The sequence below is a fragment of the Psammomys obesus genome, unplaced genomic scaffold (genome assembly GCF_907164565.1).
Source record: "Psammomys obesus unplaced genomic scaffold, mPsaObe1.curated_primary_1811, whole genome shotgun sequence".
Lineage (NCBI taxonomy): Eukaryota > Metazoa > Chordata > Mammalia > Rodentia > Muridae > Psammomys > Psammomys obesus.
Window position 1 is genome coordinate 586,763 of NW_026596318.1, and position 18,723 is coordinate 605,485.

The 18,723-nt window shown below is 49.0% G+C and overlaps 2 protein-coding genes across 3 annotated transcripts; one reads left to right on the forward strand and one right to left on the reverse strand.

Annotated features, from left to right (window-relative positions):
- Window positions 1-9,189: 9,189 nt before the first annotated feature.
- On the forward strand, window positions 9,190-14,569 carry Rnf39 (ring finger protein 39). Its single transcript, XM_055597060.1, has 4 exons — window positions 9,190-9,751; window positions 11,498-11,520; window positions 11,746-11,837; window positions 13,364-14,569. Exons 1-4 carry the CDS (start codon window positions 9,389-9,391, stop codon window positions 13,942-13,944), a joined length of 1,059 nt encoding a protein of 352 aa, XP_055453035.1. The 5' UTR covers window positions 9,190-9,388; the 3' UTR covers window positions 13,945-14,569.
- A 74-nt stretch (window positions 14,570-14,643) lies between these two features.
- On the reverse strand, window positions 14,644-17,274 carry Ppp1r11 (protein phosphatase 1 regulatory inhibitor subunit 11). 2 transcript variants are annotated; one of them, XM_055597061.1, is made up of 3 exons: window positions 17,007-17,274; window positions 16,203-16,311; window positions 14,644-15,880 (listed from the first exon to the last, which is right to left on the reverse strand). In XM_055597061.1, exons 1-3 carry the CDS (start codon window positions 17,082-17,084, stop codon window positions 15,678-15,680), a joined length of 390 nt encoding a protein of 129 aa, XP_055453036.1. In that variant the 5' UTR covers window positions 17,085-17,274; the 3' UTR covers window positions 14,644-15,677. The 2 variants fall into 2 exon arrangements, with proteins under 2 accessions (XP_055453036.1, XP_055453037.1); XM_055597062.1 differs by having other exon boundaries at window positions 17,016-17,269.
- Between the last annotated feature and the right edge of the window lie 1,449 nt (window positions 17,275-18,723).

Here is an 18,723-nt window from a genome sequence, read left to right on the forward strand (position 1 = left end):
CTATCTATCTATCTATCTATCTATCTATCTATCTATCTATCTATCTATCTATCTATCTATTCTTATATACTGCTCACTGGGCACCAGCTCTGATTAACACTACCAGTGTTCTTGCCTCTGGGTCTTTACAAAGCTGTCCTCTCTCCCTGAAGCTCCTGCTCCCTCTCTATATAGCACACACTCTTCATCTCCCAGATCTCCCCCAGTGTCGCCTCCTTAGAAAAGGGTCTTTTCTATCGGCCTCTGTGCTGGGTACCTGTAGAGTTCTTGGACTTATCAAATGACTGCCAGCCATGGTGGCAGACCCCATCGTGACAAATCAACTAAACAGAAACAGATGAAAATACGAGGTCTCCATTTAAATTTGAGTTTTGGGTAAACAATGGATGTTTATTTAGATAAATGTGATCCAGGCATTATTTCCAGAATATTAATATTAAAATATTCAACTAGATGCCTTATTTCTTATTTCCAATCCTAGAAAGGTGGTTATTTCACTCCCTTTTTAGTTGAAGAAGCTAGAAAGTACAACACTTCACTTCTCAGCATTCTTTGAAGCTACAATTTTGGATATGAACTAAAATTCTTCCAAATAGATGAACCTGTATGAGTTTGAAAAGCAGAAATACAGAAGACGTTATTGCTCTTCAGAGGAAGATGGACAAGTCCTAGTAGACATGAGCCTTTACACGTTTGGCAAGCAGCCATGTCAGTGGCAGGACACTGCGTACTATGCTAATAGTGCCCGCAACTTCTGAACTATGGGGGTTGGTCCTGAAGGGTCTCTTAGGATGCTTAGGACTCATTATGCCCTCCTGACTTCAACTCTTTGAATCTGGTTTTATTATCCTCTAGTTCCCTGAGTTAAATCTCTTTCTTTTTAAAATACTCACTGGGCTTCTGCTTTCTATCCAAGCCTGAATAGATAGAGCTTGATAGAGCTCTAATCGCCTTGTACTTCCCTTCATTTCACCTGTGCTTGTTTAACGTCTCATTACTGTGGCTGAGCCCGGAGCCTTATATGTACCTGACAAGCAGCCGTGTCACTGGGCTCCAGCTGCAGCTCTGTGGAGTGTCCCTCTTGCTGCACTAGCACCAAATCCAAAGTCACTGAGTGTGGACCTCTTTTTTGCTCTTTCTGCTTCCTATGAGTCTTGATTCCAACACTGGACATATCATGCATTATGACTATATAAGACGGACACCTATGAAACAGAAAGAAACCTACTCTTTCATTCCCAAGGGATGAGAATTAGAAAAAGTTTTACACCTCTGTGGCAGTTATCCTAAGATCTCTAATGACCAGGAGCCAGATTAATCAGCTACATATGGTACACTTAGAGGTCTTGGGCAGATGAAAAAAAAAATGATTTATTTGGAAGATGATGAGGAGGAGGTGGATATGAAAGAGACATGTGCACCCTGCATGTAAATTTCATGGAAAACAGATTAGAAAAAAGAGTGGAGAGGCTAAATCAGGATGAGTTTCAAATACAGAAAACTTAGGCCAGATAATTCCTTAAGGCTCAGAACAAAGCCAAGTTCTTTTTTTTTTTTTTTTTTTTTACGGGGGGAGGGGGGAGTTCGAGACAGGGTTTCTCTGTGTAGGCCTGACTGTCCTGGAACTCACTCTATACCAGGCTGGCCTCAAACTCAAAGATCCACCTGCCTCTGCCTCCAGGGTGCACCACCACATCCAGCTAAAGCCAAGTTCTGACTCTGAACCCTAGGATACTTCTGGCATCTCTCCAATCCCATCTTGAACCTTCTTGCCAGTTGCAAGGCTGCTACTTAGATGGATCTTCCCCACCTCTCCCCAAAACGGGTCCCTGTCATTTGTCAGGGCTCAGCTCAAATGTCAGCAGAGCTTCATCCATTCCCTATTAAAGCTACTCCATGCCTCCTCTGGTCAATTCAGCGTGTATTAGCCTCTTGTATATTACTCAAAGCAGTTATAATCTATAATTATCTTGCTAATTTATTTGTTTACTTGCTTATTATTAGTTTCTGCATGTAGAATTTAAATCGCCCAAGGACAAGAAACCATGTCTGACTTCTACTTTGTGCCCCCTGCTCCTCAACAGTGATAGGCATAGACTGGGCAATTAGAAAATAGTTGTTGCATGATGAAATGTAATGAGTGAGTGAATGGTCAGCTCTTGAAGGAATACTGCAAAGAGCTGTGGAAAACAGAAGGCCTAGAAACATTGGAGGGAGAAGAATGAGTAGTAGATATTTAAGGGTTGGATAAAGAAGTATCTGTAATATCAACAGGAAAATTATTGGCAGAAAGAGAGCAAATGGGCATCCAAGATGATGAACCCCTAATTCCCAGAAGAGCTGCTATGAGGAGGGAGAGAGGATTTGTAAAGAGGGACAGATAAAAGGAGTGAGAGCAGGTTAGAGGTAGAATGTGCTCTTCAGTGTCCAGCCCTAGTCTCATGTCTGAAAAGAGAAAGCAAAGAAGAAAAACCATTTAAGAGAAAGAGTACAGGACACAGGATAGAGCTCAGTGGTAGAGCATATGTTGGCCTGACGCCCACTCAGGAACTCTGAACCTATTCTAACTCTTTATCAAGCCATTCTAGGGTTAACTGAGAGGAAGGGCTCTTCAGGTGAGATTCCCACAACAGTCCACACATGAGAGCATCAGGCTTCATCAGGTCAGAGTCAGTCAACCTTCCTACATCTCCACCCCAACACCAGCCCTTCTGGAGCTGAGCATCAGTCAGGATAGATTCTCCTTTGAGCCATTAAAACAGTTGCTCAGGAGAACTTACAAAATAAAGAACATCAAAAGCTACAGAATCCTTTCTTAAAAATGAGCAACCACTGGAGAAACGGAGACCAACAGAAAGACCACCGTGAATAGGAGTTGAGAAAAGTTGGCAACTTTTGATTCTTTTCTCTTGGTTTTTCCTTAGCACTTTCAGTAGAAAAATTATTTGTTCAGTATTTTCACTGTCCTCTCATCCAACCCAACCCTTCCATTTTCAGGTCATTTCCATCAGGAGGCTTTTCTGAAATCACTCCCTCCTGTCTCCCAATCTGTCGACAGAAAGAACTCTCAATCCACTTCTCACCCCAGCATACTTGGGGGATGGAGACACCTCATCTGTCTTATTACACCCCCTAATTTAGTAATGATAGATTTGAGGTGGTGATGGATATACTTTACCCTGCCCTATCACACTGTCTAAGGGCGGGGACTATGACTGTTCTATGATCATTCTTCCAAACACCTCTTCAGGCCTACCTCCTTGAAGACTTAAACACTTTGAGACTGTTTAAAAGATTAGATGTTACTGATACAGAGGAAAGACAGATGGAGGATAAACAAAAGGAGTGAAGGAAAAAAAAAACAGGGAGAAGAAAAGGAAGGGGCCTGTCCCACTTGTAACATTCCTCAGTAGCATGCAGAGTTACTATGCTGCAGCACAGCACCATAAGTTTGCACCCTGCAAAGCAGGGCAACAGCCATGTTGAAGCCGCCTGCTTTAAGGAAGGGCAGGATTCTGTGATAGTCAACTGGATCAAGCAAAGCCAGCGCTTGCGCGCGCACACACGCACACACAGACACACACACACACACGCTCATGGGTACTCACTCAGCTCCACCCTCCATTTATGGTCGTAGACTGAACTCTGGGGAGGATCACAGGATCATTAGTAAGGTAAACTCATTAGGGAGTATGGAAAGAGGGAGGGAGAAGGTCTTGAGAAGTGAAATGTTTCCTGGCAGAGTCCATGTCCAAATGCCTTTTCCTTTCCCCATGTCCTGGAAGCACCAGGTGTGGACATTTGGAAACCAGGCTGTGAAGGTTGAGGACGTCCTGGTCACAGGAGGGAAGCAGTACTTAGTCAAGAGCTCCTGCAACCACGGAGCTCCAGTTCCTCCATCCCTCCCTCCCCCCAGTGTTCTCTAGCACCATCTCCATCTCTGCACCTGCCAAGAGGAAGAGACTACTGATTAATAACAGTGTCTTTGTTTGGCACCTGCACGGGATAAGCAGAGTCAGTCAGAGGCTCTTCTCACTTTGCCCAATCAACGGTGAGTAACTGGGCACTGAGCCAGGTGTGTGTCAGCCAGTCATGAACATGAAGGTGTTACATTCCTGCTCGAGTGGGGCTTATCCTCTGTGGATAGAAATAAAAACAGGTAAATAGATTATTGAAGACCAAGATAAAGATGATGAAGATAAAAATATAAAAGATAACTAAATCTTCTGAGGAAAATCACTTGAAGTGTAAATGGTAGCGAGGCTGGAGACACAGTTCAGGGGGTAGCAGAGCTAGTCTTGTAGAGGCTAGGGTTTGGTACCCAACACCCACACTGGGCACCTTACAGCCACCTATAACTCCAGCTGCAGGGCATCGGCCACCCCCTGGCTTCTGTGGGCACCTGTGAGTGTGTGCACATGAGCTCATGCATACACATTCATACACAGATAAATAAACGGTAAATGAACACACGTGAATAGAGCCTTCTATGAGGCTGAGATGTAGCTCAGCAACGGATTAGTTACCTAGCAGGTGCGTGGCCTGGCATCCATCCCCAATACCGAAAAACAAAAGTTTTGTCTACCTATGTTGCCTTTGATGAGATGATGGGGCATTTGAAGCTTTCTCCAAAGTGAAGGAACAGTAAGTGCAGAGACTGTACATCTACATCAGCCTTGGAATAGTCAAGAAACAGAAAACAGAAGGTCACTGCAGCCAGAGCAGAAGAAACAAAACAGGAGGGGCGGATCTACTGCAAACTCATGACGCAAGACATCATGCAAGCGCTTGAAAGCTGCTGGTGTCTGGCACTCATGTCCAGAGGTTCTGCTCCACTGGTTGAAGGTGTCACTGGGTTTCAACATCCAAACAAGGCCGTGAAACCGCTGACAAGACACTTGGACTAGAGAGACTCAGAGGCATGTTTCTAGAACTGCAGGCCCAGATCCAGAATGTCGAGAGGCTTTGAAGGTACAAATAGAGTCAAAATGAAATAATCCGGCTGAACATAGTGGCACCTACTTTTAATGCTCCACTTAGGAGGCAGAGACAAGGTGATTCTCTGTGAATTCAAGGCCAGCATGTTTTACATAGTAAGTTCTAGAACATCTAAGAACATAGAGAGACCCTGTTTTACAAAAAGAAGGAGGAGGAGGAAAGAAAGGGGGACTTATAAGGCAGCAAAGGGAAGCAGTAAGAAATAAGAATAAAACAGACATACATAGTTTAGTTTATGCCACATACCTGTGATCCTAGCATTCAGCGAGGCTGCGGTAAGAGGATTTGAAGTTGAAGGCTAATATGGGCTACATAGCAAATTTTAGGTCAGCTTGAGGCAACATAGAAAGACCATGTTTCAACAAAATAGAGTCAACAATAACAAACTACACAAACACAGACCCCAACAGAAAAGAAGAAAGGGTTAGCATGCGGATTAGTTTCTTACAGCTTCTGCACAAACTCAGCATAAATTTAGTGTTTTCCACACACATTTATTGCCTGTTTTGTTTGGTTTTGCACAGCTTGGGATCAAACCCAGACAGAGCCCTTTGCATGCAAGGCAAGCTCTCTACCACTGAGCCACACCCCTACCTCATTTGTTGGTTTTTTGTTTGTTTGTTTTTTAATTCTTGGTGTGAGTGAGGCCAGGAGGGCAGAGGGCCTGCATAGAGAAGAGAAATCCTGGGCAGAGAGCATGTCTATGACAAGCTGGAGATAGGGTAGGCTTCTGGAAGATATGGGGGTAACTCTAGCTGAGACTCCTAGTATCAGGGGCCACGGAAACTGAAGAGGACACCCTCTAACTAGACATGACTCCTAGTGATGGGAGGGGAACAATAAGCCACCCACAAAACTTTGATTCAAAATTTACCCTGCCTACAAGACACGTAGGGATAAAGATAGAGCAGTGATTGAGGAATGTCCAACCAATGACTGGCCCAACCTGAGACGGACCCCATGGGAGAGAGCCAACCCCTGACACTATTAACGATAGATATTCTGCTATGCTTGCTGATGGGAGTCTAGCATAGCTGTCCTCTGAGAGGCTCCACCCAGCAGCGGATTGAAACAGATATTGAGACTCACAGCCAAACATTGGGTGAAGTGTAGGGAGTCAGTGGAAAAGAAGGACCTGGAAGGGACAGTAGTTCCGCAAGAAGACCGACAGAGCCGACTGACCAGGGCGCAGAGGGGCCTGTGGAGACTGAAGCAGCAGCCAAGCACAGTGCATGGACTGCACTAGGCCCCCACACAGATGTAGCCGATGGCAGCTTAGGCTTCATGTGGGTGCCCTGGTAAAGGGGTGGGGCTGTCTCCGACATGGACTCTGTTGCCTGCTTTTTGATCACCTCTGCTTGATCACGTCCACTGACTGCCTTGCCAGGCCATAGGAGAAGAGGATGTGCTCAGTCCTGATTCGACTTAATGTGCTAGGGTGAGTTGGTGGGGGAATCCCCTATTCTGAGGAGTAGGAGAGGGGATGAGGAACGAGGGAGGGAGGGTGGGACTGAGAGGAAGGAGAAGGCTACGATTGAGATGTAAATTAATTAAAAATTCTCTCTGTGTGTGTCTCTGTGTGTGTCTCTGTGTGTGTGTAAATATATGGCACATGTGTGGGTGCCCAGAAGACATGAAGTTACAGGTGGTTGTGAGTCATCTGATGTGGGTTCTGGGAACTAAATTCAGATCCTCTGGAAGGGTTGTCAATGCCAGCAACATATGGGGCTGGAGAGATGGCTCAGTGGCTAATAGTGTGTCCTAGTTAGGGTTACTATTGCTGTGGTGAAACACCATGACCAAACACAGCTCGGAGGAAAGAGTTTATCTCTCTCAGCTCCATGGAACAGTTCACCGTCAAAAGCAGTGAGGGTAGGAACTCAAGCAAGACAGGAACCTGGAGGCAGGAGCTGAGGCAGAGGCCGTGGAGGAGTGCTGCTTACTGGCTTGCTCCTCATGGCCTCTGCATAAGAGGTTCCTTGTAGAATCCAGGAGCACCAGCCCAGCAGTGGCTCTCCTTCAGCTGGAGGCCCCTCCTTCATTGATCACTAATCATGAAAATGCCCTGCAGGTTTGCCTACAGACAGATCTTATCAAGTGAGTCTTCCTCCTCTCCAACTTCTGTGCCAATCTGACATAAAACTAGCCAGCACAGAGTGCTTGCTGCTTCTGCAAGAGGACCTGAGTTAGGTTCCTAGCACAAGCATTGGGTGACTCACATCTGCCTCTGAGTCCAGCTTCAGGGGATATGATGCCTCTTCTGGCTGCCACAACCCTCCCCCAAATGCTTTCATACAGACAACTAAACATAAGTAAAAACAATATAAATACTTTTTTTTTTTTTTTTTTTTTTTTTTTTTTTTTTTAGAGCCAGCAATGTCAGGCTGAGAGCTTCTTGTATCACTAGCTCTGTTTTTTAATTATCCTCTCTGTTCTCACCCTCCACTTCTAAGAATGCTTGTGGTTATAATGAATGTGACTATGTACTCTGGAGCAGTCTCCCTACTTTAAGTTCAACCGATTATCAAACATAGTACCACCTCAAATTAATTCTCCATTTCCAAGTAAGGCGATGTATTCAATTTCTAGGAATTAGGATGAAGTGTCTTGTGTGGCATGGTACCATTCTACCCACATACTGTAGATGTATCTTTTGCAAAAAAGATTTAGATCATGTTGAGCTATTTTTTTTTTTAAGTTGGAATGCCGGTTGTCTTTTGAGAGAGTTTTGTATGCAGCCCAAGTTGACGTGGAACTCATGGAAATCATTTCGCCGCATGCTCCCACGGTCTGGGGTTACAGGCATGAACCATTGCCCCCAGCCTCATATTTTGCATTTTGATGTTAAGCTGGAAGGTTCTGTGAATGTGCATGTATTTATTTGTGGAGATTTGTTTGTCACGGTGTCACATTTGAGTACCTCTTTAGTCACTATGGAGGAGGAAAAAGAAGGCTGCCTGGAGGGTGCCCAGTAGAGCGCCTCTGCTCTGTAAATGCCTTGTTTTGTTGTCATTATCAACGATGAAACTAATGACAAGGTCCGTCTCTGTATGTTTTGGTTGAGTGTGTTCCTCTGCTTCTCAACAATCTCCTGATAGTCAATGTTACAGACAACTGTGATACATTTTACGTTTGCTGTGTGAATGTATCTTGTGCACTCTGAAGCTGGGCATCAGTGAGCACGATACCTGTACAGCAGTGCATGTGGTCATGTGGGGACAGACGCCTTCTCAGAAATTCCAAACTGTATCCAGGCAGAAAGGCTCGGGGAAAAGGGAAGCCAGGAAGAGGAGAGAACAGGAGGAGAGAAGAGGAGACAGTAATGAGAAAAGGAAGAGATGGTGATGGAGGTGAGATGAGGGCACAAGGAAAGATCAGAAAGAAAGCAGACGGGAGCTTCCAGATTCTGCAATTTAAACTTAAAATAAATAAACAGGCAGGCTGCTTCCCTCAGTAGCACAGTCGGAAGATCCAAGTATGGTCCGCGGTTGATGATGCAGGTCTCTGGCCCTCAGAGGTCAGTTGAAATAAGGATCAAGGAAGTTGAAATAAGAACACAAAGGAAAAGAATTGAGAAAGCAGGGAGGAAGAGGGAGAGAGAGAGGGAGGCTAGCGGGGAAACCAGAGAGAGACAGAGAGAGAATGCAGAGCCTGGACCTGAGAGGCAGGGGTGTAGGTGCTTGCTTCCAGGCCTGGGTGTCCCAAAGCCTGGGTGTCCCAATGCCTTAATAGGCAAGGGAGGAAGATGGAAAGCAGAGAGGCGCCAGGAATGAGAGCCACACGCCAACACTCAGAGGCCTGCCAAAGCCACACAATCAAGGACCCAAGCTTCCGGGCCCCCAACCCCCAGATGTAGGTGTGCCAGCCACCTGGGATGACTCATGCCCTGGCGATGTGGGCTCGCATGCCAAGAGCGAGCCTGGGCACCCTGCCCACCAAAGGCACACCACAAGCCAAGGGGGAAATTCATACTCTTCAGGGACTCATCCACGGGGGGCTACCAAGCCCAACTTTGCCACCTTGCCCACAGCGCGTGCCCTGATGCTCACCTCCTAAGTTCTGCCATCTAGGTGTCTCACTCCACTCCCCACACCCTGCTACCCCAGACCTTACTAGGGAAGCGGGAGAACCAGATGAGGCATTACGCAAGGTCTGCTGTTTACCTCCTGCATGGGGCCTCCTCCCTCCCTATAAAATCTGACGTGGTGAGGAGACGCGCTGAGTCCAATCTGGGTAACCAAGGCAGCCCGGGAGAGGGGAAGGAAGGAGGTTCGAGGTGAATGAAGGAGGAGCAGAGAGGGGCTTCGAGTCAGCCGGCAGCGGGGGTGGTCCGCCACTTGCGAGCTCGGGGGCGGCTGAGGACCAGGGTGCATCAGGATCCCCGCTTTCCATGGAGGCTCCCGAGCTGGGCCCGGGGTTGGTGGAGCGTCTGGAGCAGCTGGCGACGTGTCCGCTGTGCGGGGGCCCCTTCGAGGACCCAGTGCTGCTGGCGTGCGAGCACAGCTTCTGCCGGACGTGCCTGGCGCGCTGCTGGGGGACCCCGGCGGCGCCGGGCGCGGAGGCGGCGCCCCCTTCCTGCCCCTGCTGTGGCCAGCCGTGTCCCCGACGCAGCCTGAGGTCCAACGTACGGCTGGCGGTGGAGGTGCGCATCAGCCGCGGGCTGCGAGAGAAACTGGCGGAGCCCGGGGCCCGGACCGGGAGACGGCGAGGGGGCCGCATCCCCACCATGGGCTGCCTAGACCCGCACGGAGAGGTATGGCGGCCGCCTTCGCGGGTCCGGGTTGTCGGTAAAGAAGAGGTCTGTGGAGGTCCTAGCAAAGGTGGAAGCGATGCTTTGCTCTGAAGCGCCGACAGAAACGTAGATAGTTTCTGTCTTGGCACCGGGAAAGCAGAGGCAGGAAGGCTGCTGCAAATTCAGGTTCAGTTTGGCACACAGAGCGAGTTCCAGTCCAGAGATGGCTGCGTAGAAAAGAGAGACGGATTTAAAATAATTCTATGTTTTAAGAAAAAGAGGGAGAAGAGGGGAGGTAAAGGAGGGAGATAGACAGGCCAGTCTTGAGTAAGTAGTTTGAGAAAGGGAGTCAGGAAAAGCTGGAGGGAGTTGACAGTTGGTCAGGGGAGGAGGAGGCTGGACAGATGCCTGGAGTCTTGTCAGAGCTAGAGGGAAGAGGTTTTAGAGGCAGAATCATGCTGGCGGTAGTTAGAACACGGAGGCCCTTGGAGATTGCAGAAGCCTCCTGCAAAGCCAGGACTGCGCAAGGCTCACAGGTGGAACCCAGAAAGGGAGAGGGGGTACAGACACTCAGGTTAGGGATCGGAGCCCGGGAGGGTGGAGATAGGACCGAATGAACAGTCACTGGAGCCAAGGCTGAGACTGGGGACAGGAAAAGCAGAAGTGGGAGTGAGGAAGCAGGAAACTGGCAAATGGGGTGCGTGGTGGGGGGTCAGATCCAAAGCGAGGCAGGGGTTCCCCTAACAAGCCCTAGCCGAGCTGTGGGTTGTTACTGTTCTCAGCTCCTCCCAGCTCTCCAGGCAGGGGCGGAAACAGGTGGAGGCCAGGTCCGGGTGAGCAGCTGGCGGGCCTCCGGGTAATCGTTGCAGTTGCAGCCCTAAAATCTTCTCACTAGGCCTTCCCCGACCCCTTTGTACATCAGCCACTCCCATTCCTTTGTGGTACCTCAAGACAAACGCATTTGCCCCCCCCCCCCCCTTAGCAGCCCTTCTGCCCTGGGTCCGGCTTCCACACTTTGAAGGCTTCACAGTCCTGATTAGTCTAGGTGTAATTGCCTTCCTTTTTCTCCCTCTTGCCTCAGTGGATTTCTTAGCCATCCTCTCTAGGCAGCAGAAAAGAGGGAAGGAGGAACCCCAGTGTTTGGAGGGGAGGGAATCCAGCGTCCTCTTCTGGCTGCCAAGGATCTCTGTGAAATCTGTAGGGCCTCTTGGGGCACTTCTGAGTTCAGGGGCCTGATGGTAGACAGACATAAAACAAAGAGCCCAATAAACGCCACTGAGCTTTTAAGACAAGAAAGGAAGCAGCTTTATTGTTAGGCTTGTATATAACGAACGACTCCTAAATCAAGGAATATGAGTGTGTGCTCGCCTTTTGTGGTGAAGGGGTGGACATTTGTCAGGAATACGCTGGAGAAACTGGAAAAAGGATAGCACTACAGATAGAGAGCATGGGCCCAGGGAGGTCAAACAAGAGGTAAGAGGTCGGTATGTTGAGGCTGTGGAAGGGAGAACCCTCGAAGGATGGAGAACGCATATAACAGTCTGGATGGAACTAGGAGCATGAGGAGAAGGTGATTTTGGAGTGAGCAGAAGGGAAGGCCAGGAAAGAGGGAAATATAGCATAAAAAAATGGAGCAGAGGTGGGGGCGGGGGGATCGTGTTAGGGGTGGGAGGGTGCCCACCACTCAGAGCTCACTTCAGGCAGAGGAGAGGATCTCCCACAAGATGAACCTGACACTCACACCATCTCTTCTTTTGCCCACACCAGGATATGAGGAAAACATGGAGAAGGTGAGTCCCATTTTTACTGTTTCTTCCTTTCTACTGCTTGCAGCTATAGCCATCACCTCCTCTCCCTGCCCACATCTTCATCTCCACTCACCAACAGGCTTTCTAGAGTGTAGCCTTGTACCTGTTTCTGTCAAGAGAGAGTGGGTTAGGAGTAGGGAGTCATCAGAACCAGCATCAAAAGACAGGAATGCTAATAACTTCCTGACTCTTCCTTCATCTGTCCAGATTTGATGTTCCAACACCCAAGCCTTCTCACTCAGAGGAGGATCTCCCTGAAGATTACCCTGTGGTGAAAAACATGCTTCACAGATTGACAGGTGAGAAGGGAAGAGGAGAGTGGATCACACTCCATGTTCTATTTGCTCTTTTTTAGCTCCCAAAAATGCTCACGCTCCCTTTGGTATCAGTTTTGATTTCCTAGGGCCAAAACAACAAAGTGCCACAAACAGGCGTCTTTAGCAAACATCCACACCTCAAAGTCCGAAGGCTAAGGAGAGGTCTGTTCCATGCCTCTTTCCTGGCTTCCAGAAGCCTTGATGCTTCCTCGGCCCAAAATGTGTCCAAGTGTCTCCTCTCCCTTTTAGGGTAGCAGTCATAGGACATCAGGGCCCATCCTAATGATCTCATTTTTTTTAAACCTCATTACCTTTGCAAAAATCCTTATCCCACATAAAGTAAATTCAGAAAAATTGGGGAACAAATTGAGCCAGTCCCCCACCTCACTCCCTCCTTTTTAAAGAGTGTCTTTCTGTGTATCCCAGGCTGGCTTGGAACTCTAGTTCCTCCTGTCTTTGCCTCTAATGTGCTGAAGCTGTGGGTATGTGACACCACACCTAGCCAGGAGGCACAATTTAACCCAGAACAACATTCTTAATTCCTCAGATCTCTGCCACTTTTGCTCATTCTTCTGTGTACATCCAAATAGTACAAGATCACTCTCAGGGGCCCCTGCTGCTACACTCTCCCATTGCTCTTCTTGGGAAGGGTCCCAAGACTCCAGCATCTCTTTTCCCTTCTTTGCTCACTCCCAAGATAACTCTCCATCCTTTAAGTAAGTGCCTAGAGATGCTCCACCCCTTCCTTAGTCACCCATCCATCCTACTTAATCAAAATTGCTTCTAGCTTCTAATGCAGAAGCATTTCCTTAAAGTGCCCCATAGCTAAAAGGTCAGTGGCTCTTTCTGGTCTCCTTGGCGATCTCTCCTTTGGCCACACCTACAGAAATGGGCCTGTTCATTCCCCTCCCGGGAGAGTAAGTGGGCTGGTTTTACTGGGTATCTTAGATTCCTCCTTTGCCCCTCCCTTGATCACTTTGGTTCCTATCAGGTATCAGTCTCTCAGTAATTTTGCAGACCTGGCTCCCATGCTCCACCCAGATGCTGCAGATTCAAGGGTTTCTGCTTTGTGTTGTGCTTGAGAAAGGGTCTTACTGTGTAGCTTGCTATGCAGGCTGTCCTCGAATTCAGAGAGATCTGGCTGCTGGCATTAAAGGTGTGTACCACCACAGTCGGCTTGCAGGTTTAAGTATTAGTCCTCTTCTCTCTAGAGGTTCCATCACTCTTCCTCCAACAGGATCAATACCAGACAGCCTCCCCTCCTGTCTCCATGCCCTGGACCAGCATAATCCTTGTCCAAGTCCAATTCCACAAAAATGGTGCCTCAGAACACAGAGTGGCCAGCCTCCATCTGCTCGGTGCCTTAGTCTTGTCTGATCCCAGCCGCTCTTTGAGTTGTTGAGATGACTCATCAAGCTCTGCCCTTAAGTGCCCTCAATGCCTCTTCACTAGTCTCTCTCCGGACTCAAGAAACTTCTCCTGTGTTCCCCCTGTCTCCTCTTCTGCAGCTGACCTGACGCTTGACCCTCGTACTGCACACCGCGGTTTGCTCATCTCCTCTGACCACCGCGGCGTGAGTCTGGCTCCACCAGGAACGCCGGCGCCGCTTGACAGTCCGGCTCGCTTCGATCAGCTCCTGGCGGTGCTGGGTGCACAGGGCTTCGCATCAGGCCGCCACTGCTGGGAGGTGGAGACCGCGGAAGGCGTGTCCTTCAGAGACTCTACTGCAAAGGATGAGGACCCAGAAGAGAGCTGCTATGCGGTGGGCGCTGCTGGGGAGTCCGTGACGCGTAAGGGCCTCATCAAGCTGTGCCCATCGGAGGCTGTATGGGCCGTCGAGGGCCGCGGCGGCCGCTTGTGGGCGCTCACGGCCCCAGAACCCACTCTGTTAGGCGGCGCCAGGCCACCGCCGCAGCGCATTCGCGTGGACTTGGACTGGGAGAGGGGCCGTGTGGCCTTCTACGACGGCCGCTCACTGGACTTGCTCTTCGCCTTCCAGGCGCCGGGCCCGCTAGGGGAGCGCGTCTTCCCCCTTCTCTGCACTTGTGACCCCCGTGCCCCTCTGCGCATCGTGCCGGGAGAAGGCTGAGCTTTTGCTCTCCAGCTCCTACCCCTAGCCTACCTAGCTGGAATGCCTCGAGACTACTCTCCAAACAGAAATCCCCGTCTATTTCAGTGATCTTGTCTGTACACCTGTCGCAGCAGAATTAATAAGCACCCTTCACCCACTCACACTTATTTTTTTTCCTCCCAAAATAAGACCTCTGGCGTGTACATCCGTGCCTTTAAGGCAGTGTGGTCCTAAGTCTCCATGCCTGAATACAACCTTTTTCTTGAGTTCTTTCTGTACCATTCCAGGCAGGGATAGAGAAAGAGGCTGTCTGTACCACCAGTACTCGGGAAAAGTCCGAATTTACCTCCAATTCCAAAGGGTCAGAGGCAGATCCACAGCAGGAAGGCTGGAGCTTCCTCCTAACGTCCACTCTGAGGATTTCCCTCAAGAAAAACAGGTCTTAAAACTAGATGCTTAACTCATAACCTAAGCCTCTTGGGACTTGAAGCCTAAAACATAAATGTTGGGATGTATAAGCAAGCCATTCTGCCCTCCACCTTCCTTCTATGACGCTTACAGCCTTTTTCCATTGAACACCCTCCTGGAACTTCATCTTGCACACAAAAGAACCAATGGTGCTACCTCCCTTCTGTGCCTGGGAGCAACCGAGGCACCCCAAACGTCCTGTAGTCATCCATGCTCCCGTGTATAAATGGGCCTGTCTTTAACACGTTGTGCAATGTTGGGTTATTTATTTTTGTGCATCTGTGGCAATAAAAGAGATCTCAGAGGTGGCATGGGTTTTGCTGATCTCTGTACTGTGCACAGCTGGACGCCTCCAGAACAATGCCAGAACCCAGCAGCAGCGGAGGAGCGGGGAGAGACTGTCTGGCAATGACAGAACAATGCCAGAACCCAGCAGCAGCGGAGGAGCGCTGGGAGAGCGGGGAGAGCGGGGCATCCGGGCGGGGAGAGACTGTACAGCCCAGGAAGGAAAAGCGTAGGAGTGTACTGCAGGCCCATCCCCCATCTCTTTGCGCTCTCCTCCTTTCAGGGCCTCAGGGCCCTCCTATCAATGCTGACGCTCCAAGAGTAAAGGCTGAGAAAGTCGTTAGCTCTAAGTCAGTGGTCTCAGCCAGCGTTGTCAGAAATGTACTCATGACTATTTTTGGTTCCACTTTCCTTTAGAGGTGTGAATGAGAAAGACCTTTCCTAAGTCCTTTTGAGGGCCAGAAGGGGTAGAGTAGAAGGGCTGGAAGCCCTATGGTCTCCATACAACCTTACATCCCACAAGCAAGAACTAAGACTTGGAATAACTGCATAAGTAGAACTATAAGCCAGGATTAACACACAGCGCTTGAGTGCAAGATTGCCTGGGGTCTGACTGGGGCCCTGGCAGTGAAAGCTGGGACTGTTGAGAACCCAGTTTAAGTCCTTGGGACTCAAGCTGAGGGTGCAGGTGGCCAAGGTAACTGGATCCCAGGACAGGTATTTTGGCAGTGAGAACAAAAGGGACAGGCCAGGACAAAGATGCCTGGATCCCAGGCAAGGGAGCAAACTTTAAGGAAGGAGAACCCAGATGCTTGGGTTCTGGAACAGCAGCAAGTCAGAATTCCAAGACCTCTACCTACCCTCCTCTCCCTCTTCTCTATCAGGCAGGAGAGGCAAGAAGGGGGCAGGAGAAGGGATCAGACCATGGGTTGAGTCCCCATGTAGCCAGATGGATACATTTGGGGCCAGGCAGACACATGAATAATGGAGACAGGGATTCAGTGCTGCATAGGTCCTGGAGGGGGCTGGGAGGGGTCAGGAGGCTGTGGAGGGGTGGTTGGGGTGGGCCCTGCGGTTGTGTGGCGCCGTCCTCTGCGGTGACCGCGTACACAATGTGTATGACCACAGCCTTCCTCTTCATCCTCATCACTCTCAGTAGAGCTCTCACCGAAGGCCCGAGGCTTCTCATAAATACAGCAGCCTAGATGTAGAGGGAGGGATCCGCTTAAAAAGGACGATGAGCATAAGGTTCAGTCAGGTCCATGTCCGCCACACCTGTGTGAAAATTCTCTCCCACCACTGTCTCCTCCTACTCTTCCAGAACCCAGCTTCCTCAGCCTCCCACCCCAGGAACCCCAGGGCAGCCATGCCCCTTGTCTCTTCAGAGTCAGAGCACCTTTCTCTCACTCTTGCCCCTCAGGTCTTGGTACCTCGTGGTTTTATCCCCACGCCCACCTACTTTCCTTTCCACCGGTGCGAGCACTGTGAGACGGTGGCTAGGGTGCCGGGACCCCCACACTCACATTTTGAGGAGCGGCGCCCCATGTGTTCATTGTCCACAGTATCACTCGTCCATTCCACCTTTTTCTCTGGCTTCCGTTTTCGAAGTTTAATGGTTAGGCTCCGATTCTCCTGTAAGGTTAAGAGGTATGGGCCCATCTAGCTAATCTCCTTCTCCAAAGAAAGCCTTCATTCTTTCTTCTCTCATCTTTAGGCCTAATGCTCCCTAGTCCTAGCCACTTATTCTCTAATGTTCTGGCAACTCTGGTAATAATTACTAAACTAATCAGCTCTTTCAACTCGACATTATTAAAACCAACGCACCTTTCTCCCTTTGAAAGCAATTTGTTTTTGCAAAAATTATGGTGGCTCATTTGCTTCTCTCCTCTCTGATCTGTCAAAATACTACCGTCACCTTATCTTTTTTTGTTTCCTCATTCCCTCCGCTTTAACTCGCATCCATTACATGACTAACTATTGGTAAGTACTTGTCTTTTACGCTTGTCTCCAAAACCGTACTTTCTCAAATGGCGTTTCATTTCCTCCCCGTACCGTCCTTGCTCTTTAACCCAGTTTCTGTTTATTACGTACACAGACCGCCACTCCAAGCCATAGCAGCTACACCCAATTTTAACTGCGAGTTAAACGTTCCTTGACCAGCCACTTGCACCATTTGAGCCACTCCAAGCATTTCTAATTTCTAGTCCCTTGCGATTTTCCTAACAAGAGTCAACCCCACATGTCCCAGATCCCAAACCCTCCAACTTCTCAAACCCCCATTTCCCTCCCGGTACCTCCCAGACCCCTAAAGAGGCCCCCCTGCCCGCCTTTCTCACGGGCTCGGTTGTCACGGTAACCGTTGTCTCAGTGACGGTCTCACTCAGCCCGGCCCCTGCCTCCGCCATGGCTAAAGCGAAAAGGGAGGAAGCGAGATGAGACACCCTTCCCTTTTTCTGCGCCTCTGAGATCTAAGAGAACCGGTACACGATTCGGAGTAGTGGCCAGGACCTCTAGCTTCTCATCCCCCCCTCCTCCAGGCCCTCTGCTTCCCCACCCCTGGGGATAACCTGTCCAACCCCACTTCCGGCCTTTCACTTCCGGTTGTGACGCAGCCTGCAGAACCCAGTTTCCCTTCCCCAGCACCGCTTGGGCTAAAGCAGGCGTAACCAGTTTAGTTCCGCCGTAAGGTAACAGTGCGCAGACGCCGCAGGTCGCAGAAGTGATGTCATTGTCGGGTGTGGTAAGGCGGCCCAGGGCCTAAGTTCATTGGAGCACAGAGCACGTGAGGTCTGTGCGCCTCTTCTGTGTGCTGAAAAAGTAGGTGGGTCAGGGACCTTATCTTCGCCAAGTTCCATTTTATCATTCTGCCGAGAAGCAGTTTTCCGGGAGCAGGAAACGCACTGGGTTCTAGTCCTCTCCCTGTTTATAGGTATCCGAGCGAAGGCACAGTAAACTTGGGATTTTCTGACTGTGGTAGGCCCTAAGAAAAAAGGATGAGAACACCCAGACTGCCATTTAAGTCCTACTTCGAGGGATACAAAGGCTAGGTGCGAGCCAACAATTCAAATTCATCTGGGTAAATTTTGTTGAATCTCACTTATCCATCCCCAAATCCCAGTTTTTGTTTCCTTACAGTGAGAAACTAAATTTAGGTAGGATATATGCATACAATGCATAACTGCTTTTTTAAAAATTGTGATGGTTAACGTTACATGTAGGCTTACTGTGCTTAACATTAAAAAAAGCAAAAAAATCCTCTAACTTGTAAGCCCCTGGCTTTTCTAGGTCGTACACTAGAGCCCACCCACCCACCTCTGTTTAAACTGACGTTGAAGAGTCAACCAATCCTTCCACACAGGGTTTTCTGTGTAGCCTTGGCTATTATTGAACTCGGTCTGTAGGTAGACCAGGCTGGCCTCGGAACTGTGAGACTGACCTGCTTCTGCCTCCCGGAATGCTGGTATTAAAGGCGTGAACCACCACCACCTGGCAATGAACTATTCTTAAATTGACTGATCCTGTAAGATTTGCTGCTCTTTCTGCTTTTGTATCAGCCTTGCTCACACGGCTCAATGGCTGGTACAGCTGCAGACATGTATGTTAAGACCCTGCCTACGTGTAGACAGAATACATGTTATCTAAGTCTTGACAGATGTGACGGGATGCTGCATCCTGGGAGCACTCTCAGCTGCAGTCCTGGTGCCATGAATATTTAATAAAGCCCCTTAATAAAATGTATTTATGGTCAAGGGGAATCTGAGCAACCTCAGACCAACCTCATTCTAGACTCCATTACCTTAGCCTTAGGTTTCTTGTTGTTGTTTCGTTTTTTTGGACAGCTGTATCTGTTTCACTTAAATTTCCTTTGGAATAGACAGATTATTGTTATTTCTGGTTGTTAGGCATTTTCTTAGGTAGCCCAGGCTGGCTCTGAACTTCTGTAGTTCACCATCCTCAAGCTCAAGACCTTCTTGTCTCTACGCCTGAAGTGCTGAGATTACAGGGCATATACTAACAGTCTGATCAGAAAGAGACCACGAATAA

Bases quoted from the DNA above. Each gene is read 5' to 3' on its own strand.
- Rnf39 (XM_055597060.1), top strand. From the start codon at position 9,389: ATGGAGGCTCCCGAGCTGGGCCCGGGGTTGGTGGAGCGTCTGGAGCAG. The intron at 11,521-11,745 runs GTGAGTCCCATT...TCATCTGTCCAG, and splicing joins ATGAGGAAAACATGGAGAAG to ATTTGATGTTCCAACACCCA. The intron at 11,838-13,363 runs GTGAGAAGGGAA...CCTCTTCTGCAG, and splicing joins CATGCTTCACAGATTGACAG to CTGACCTGACGCTTGACCCT.
- Ppp1r11 (XM_055597061.1), bottom strand. From the start codon at position 17,084: ATGGCGGAGGCAGGGGCCGGGCTGAGTGAGACCGTCACTGAGACAACG. The intron at 16,312-17,006 runs GCGGGCAGGGGG...TTAACCTTACAG, and splicing joins CAACCGAGCCCGTGAGAAAG to GAGAATCGGAGCCTAACCAT. The intron at 15,881-16,202 runs GTGAGTGTGGGG...CTCTACATCTAG, and splicing joins GGGGCGCCGCTCCTCAAAAT to GCTGCTGTATTTATGAGAAG.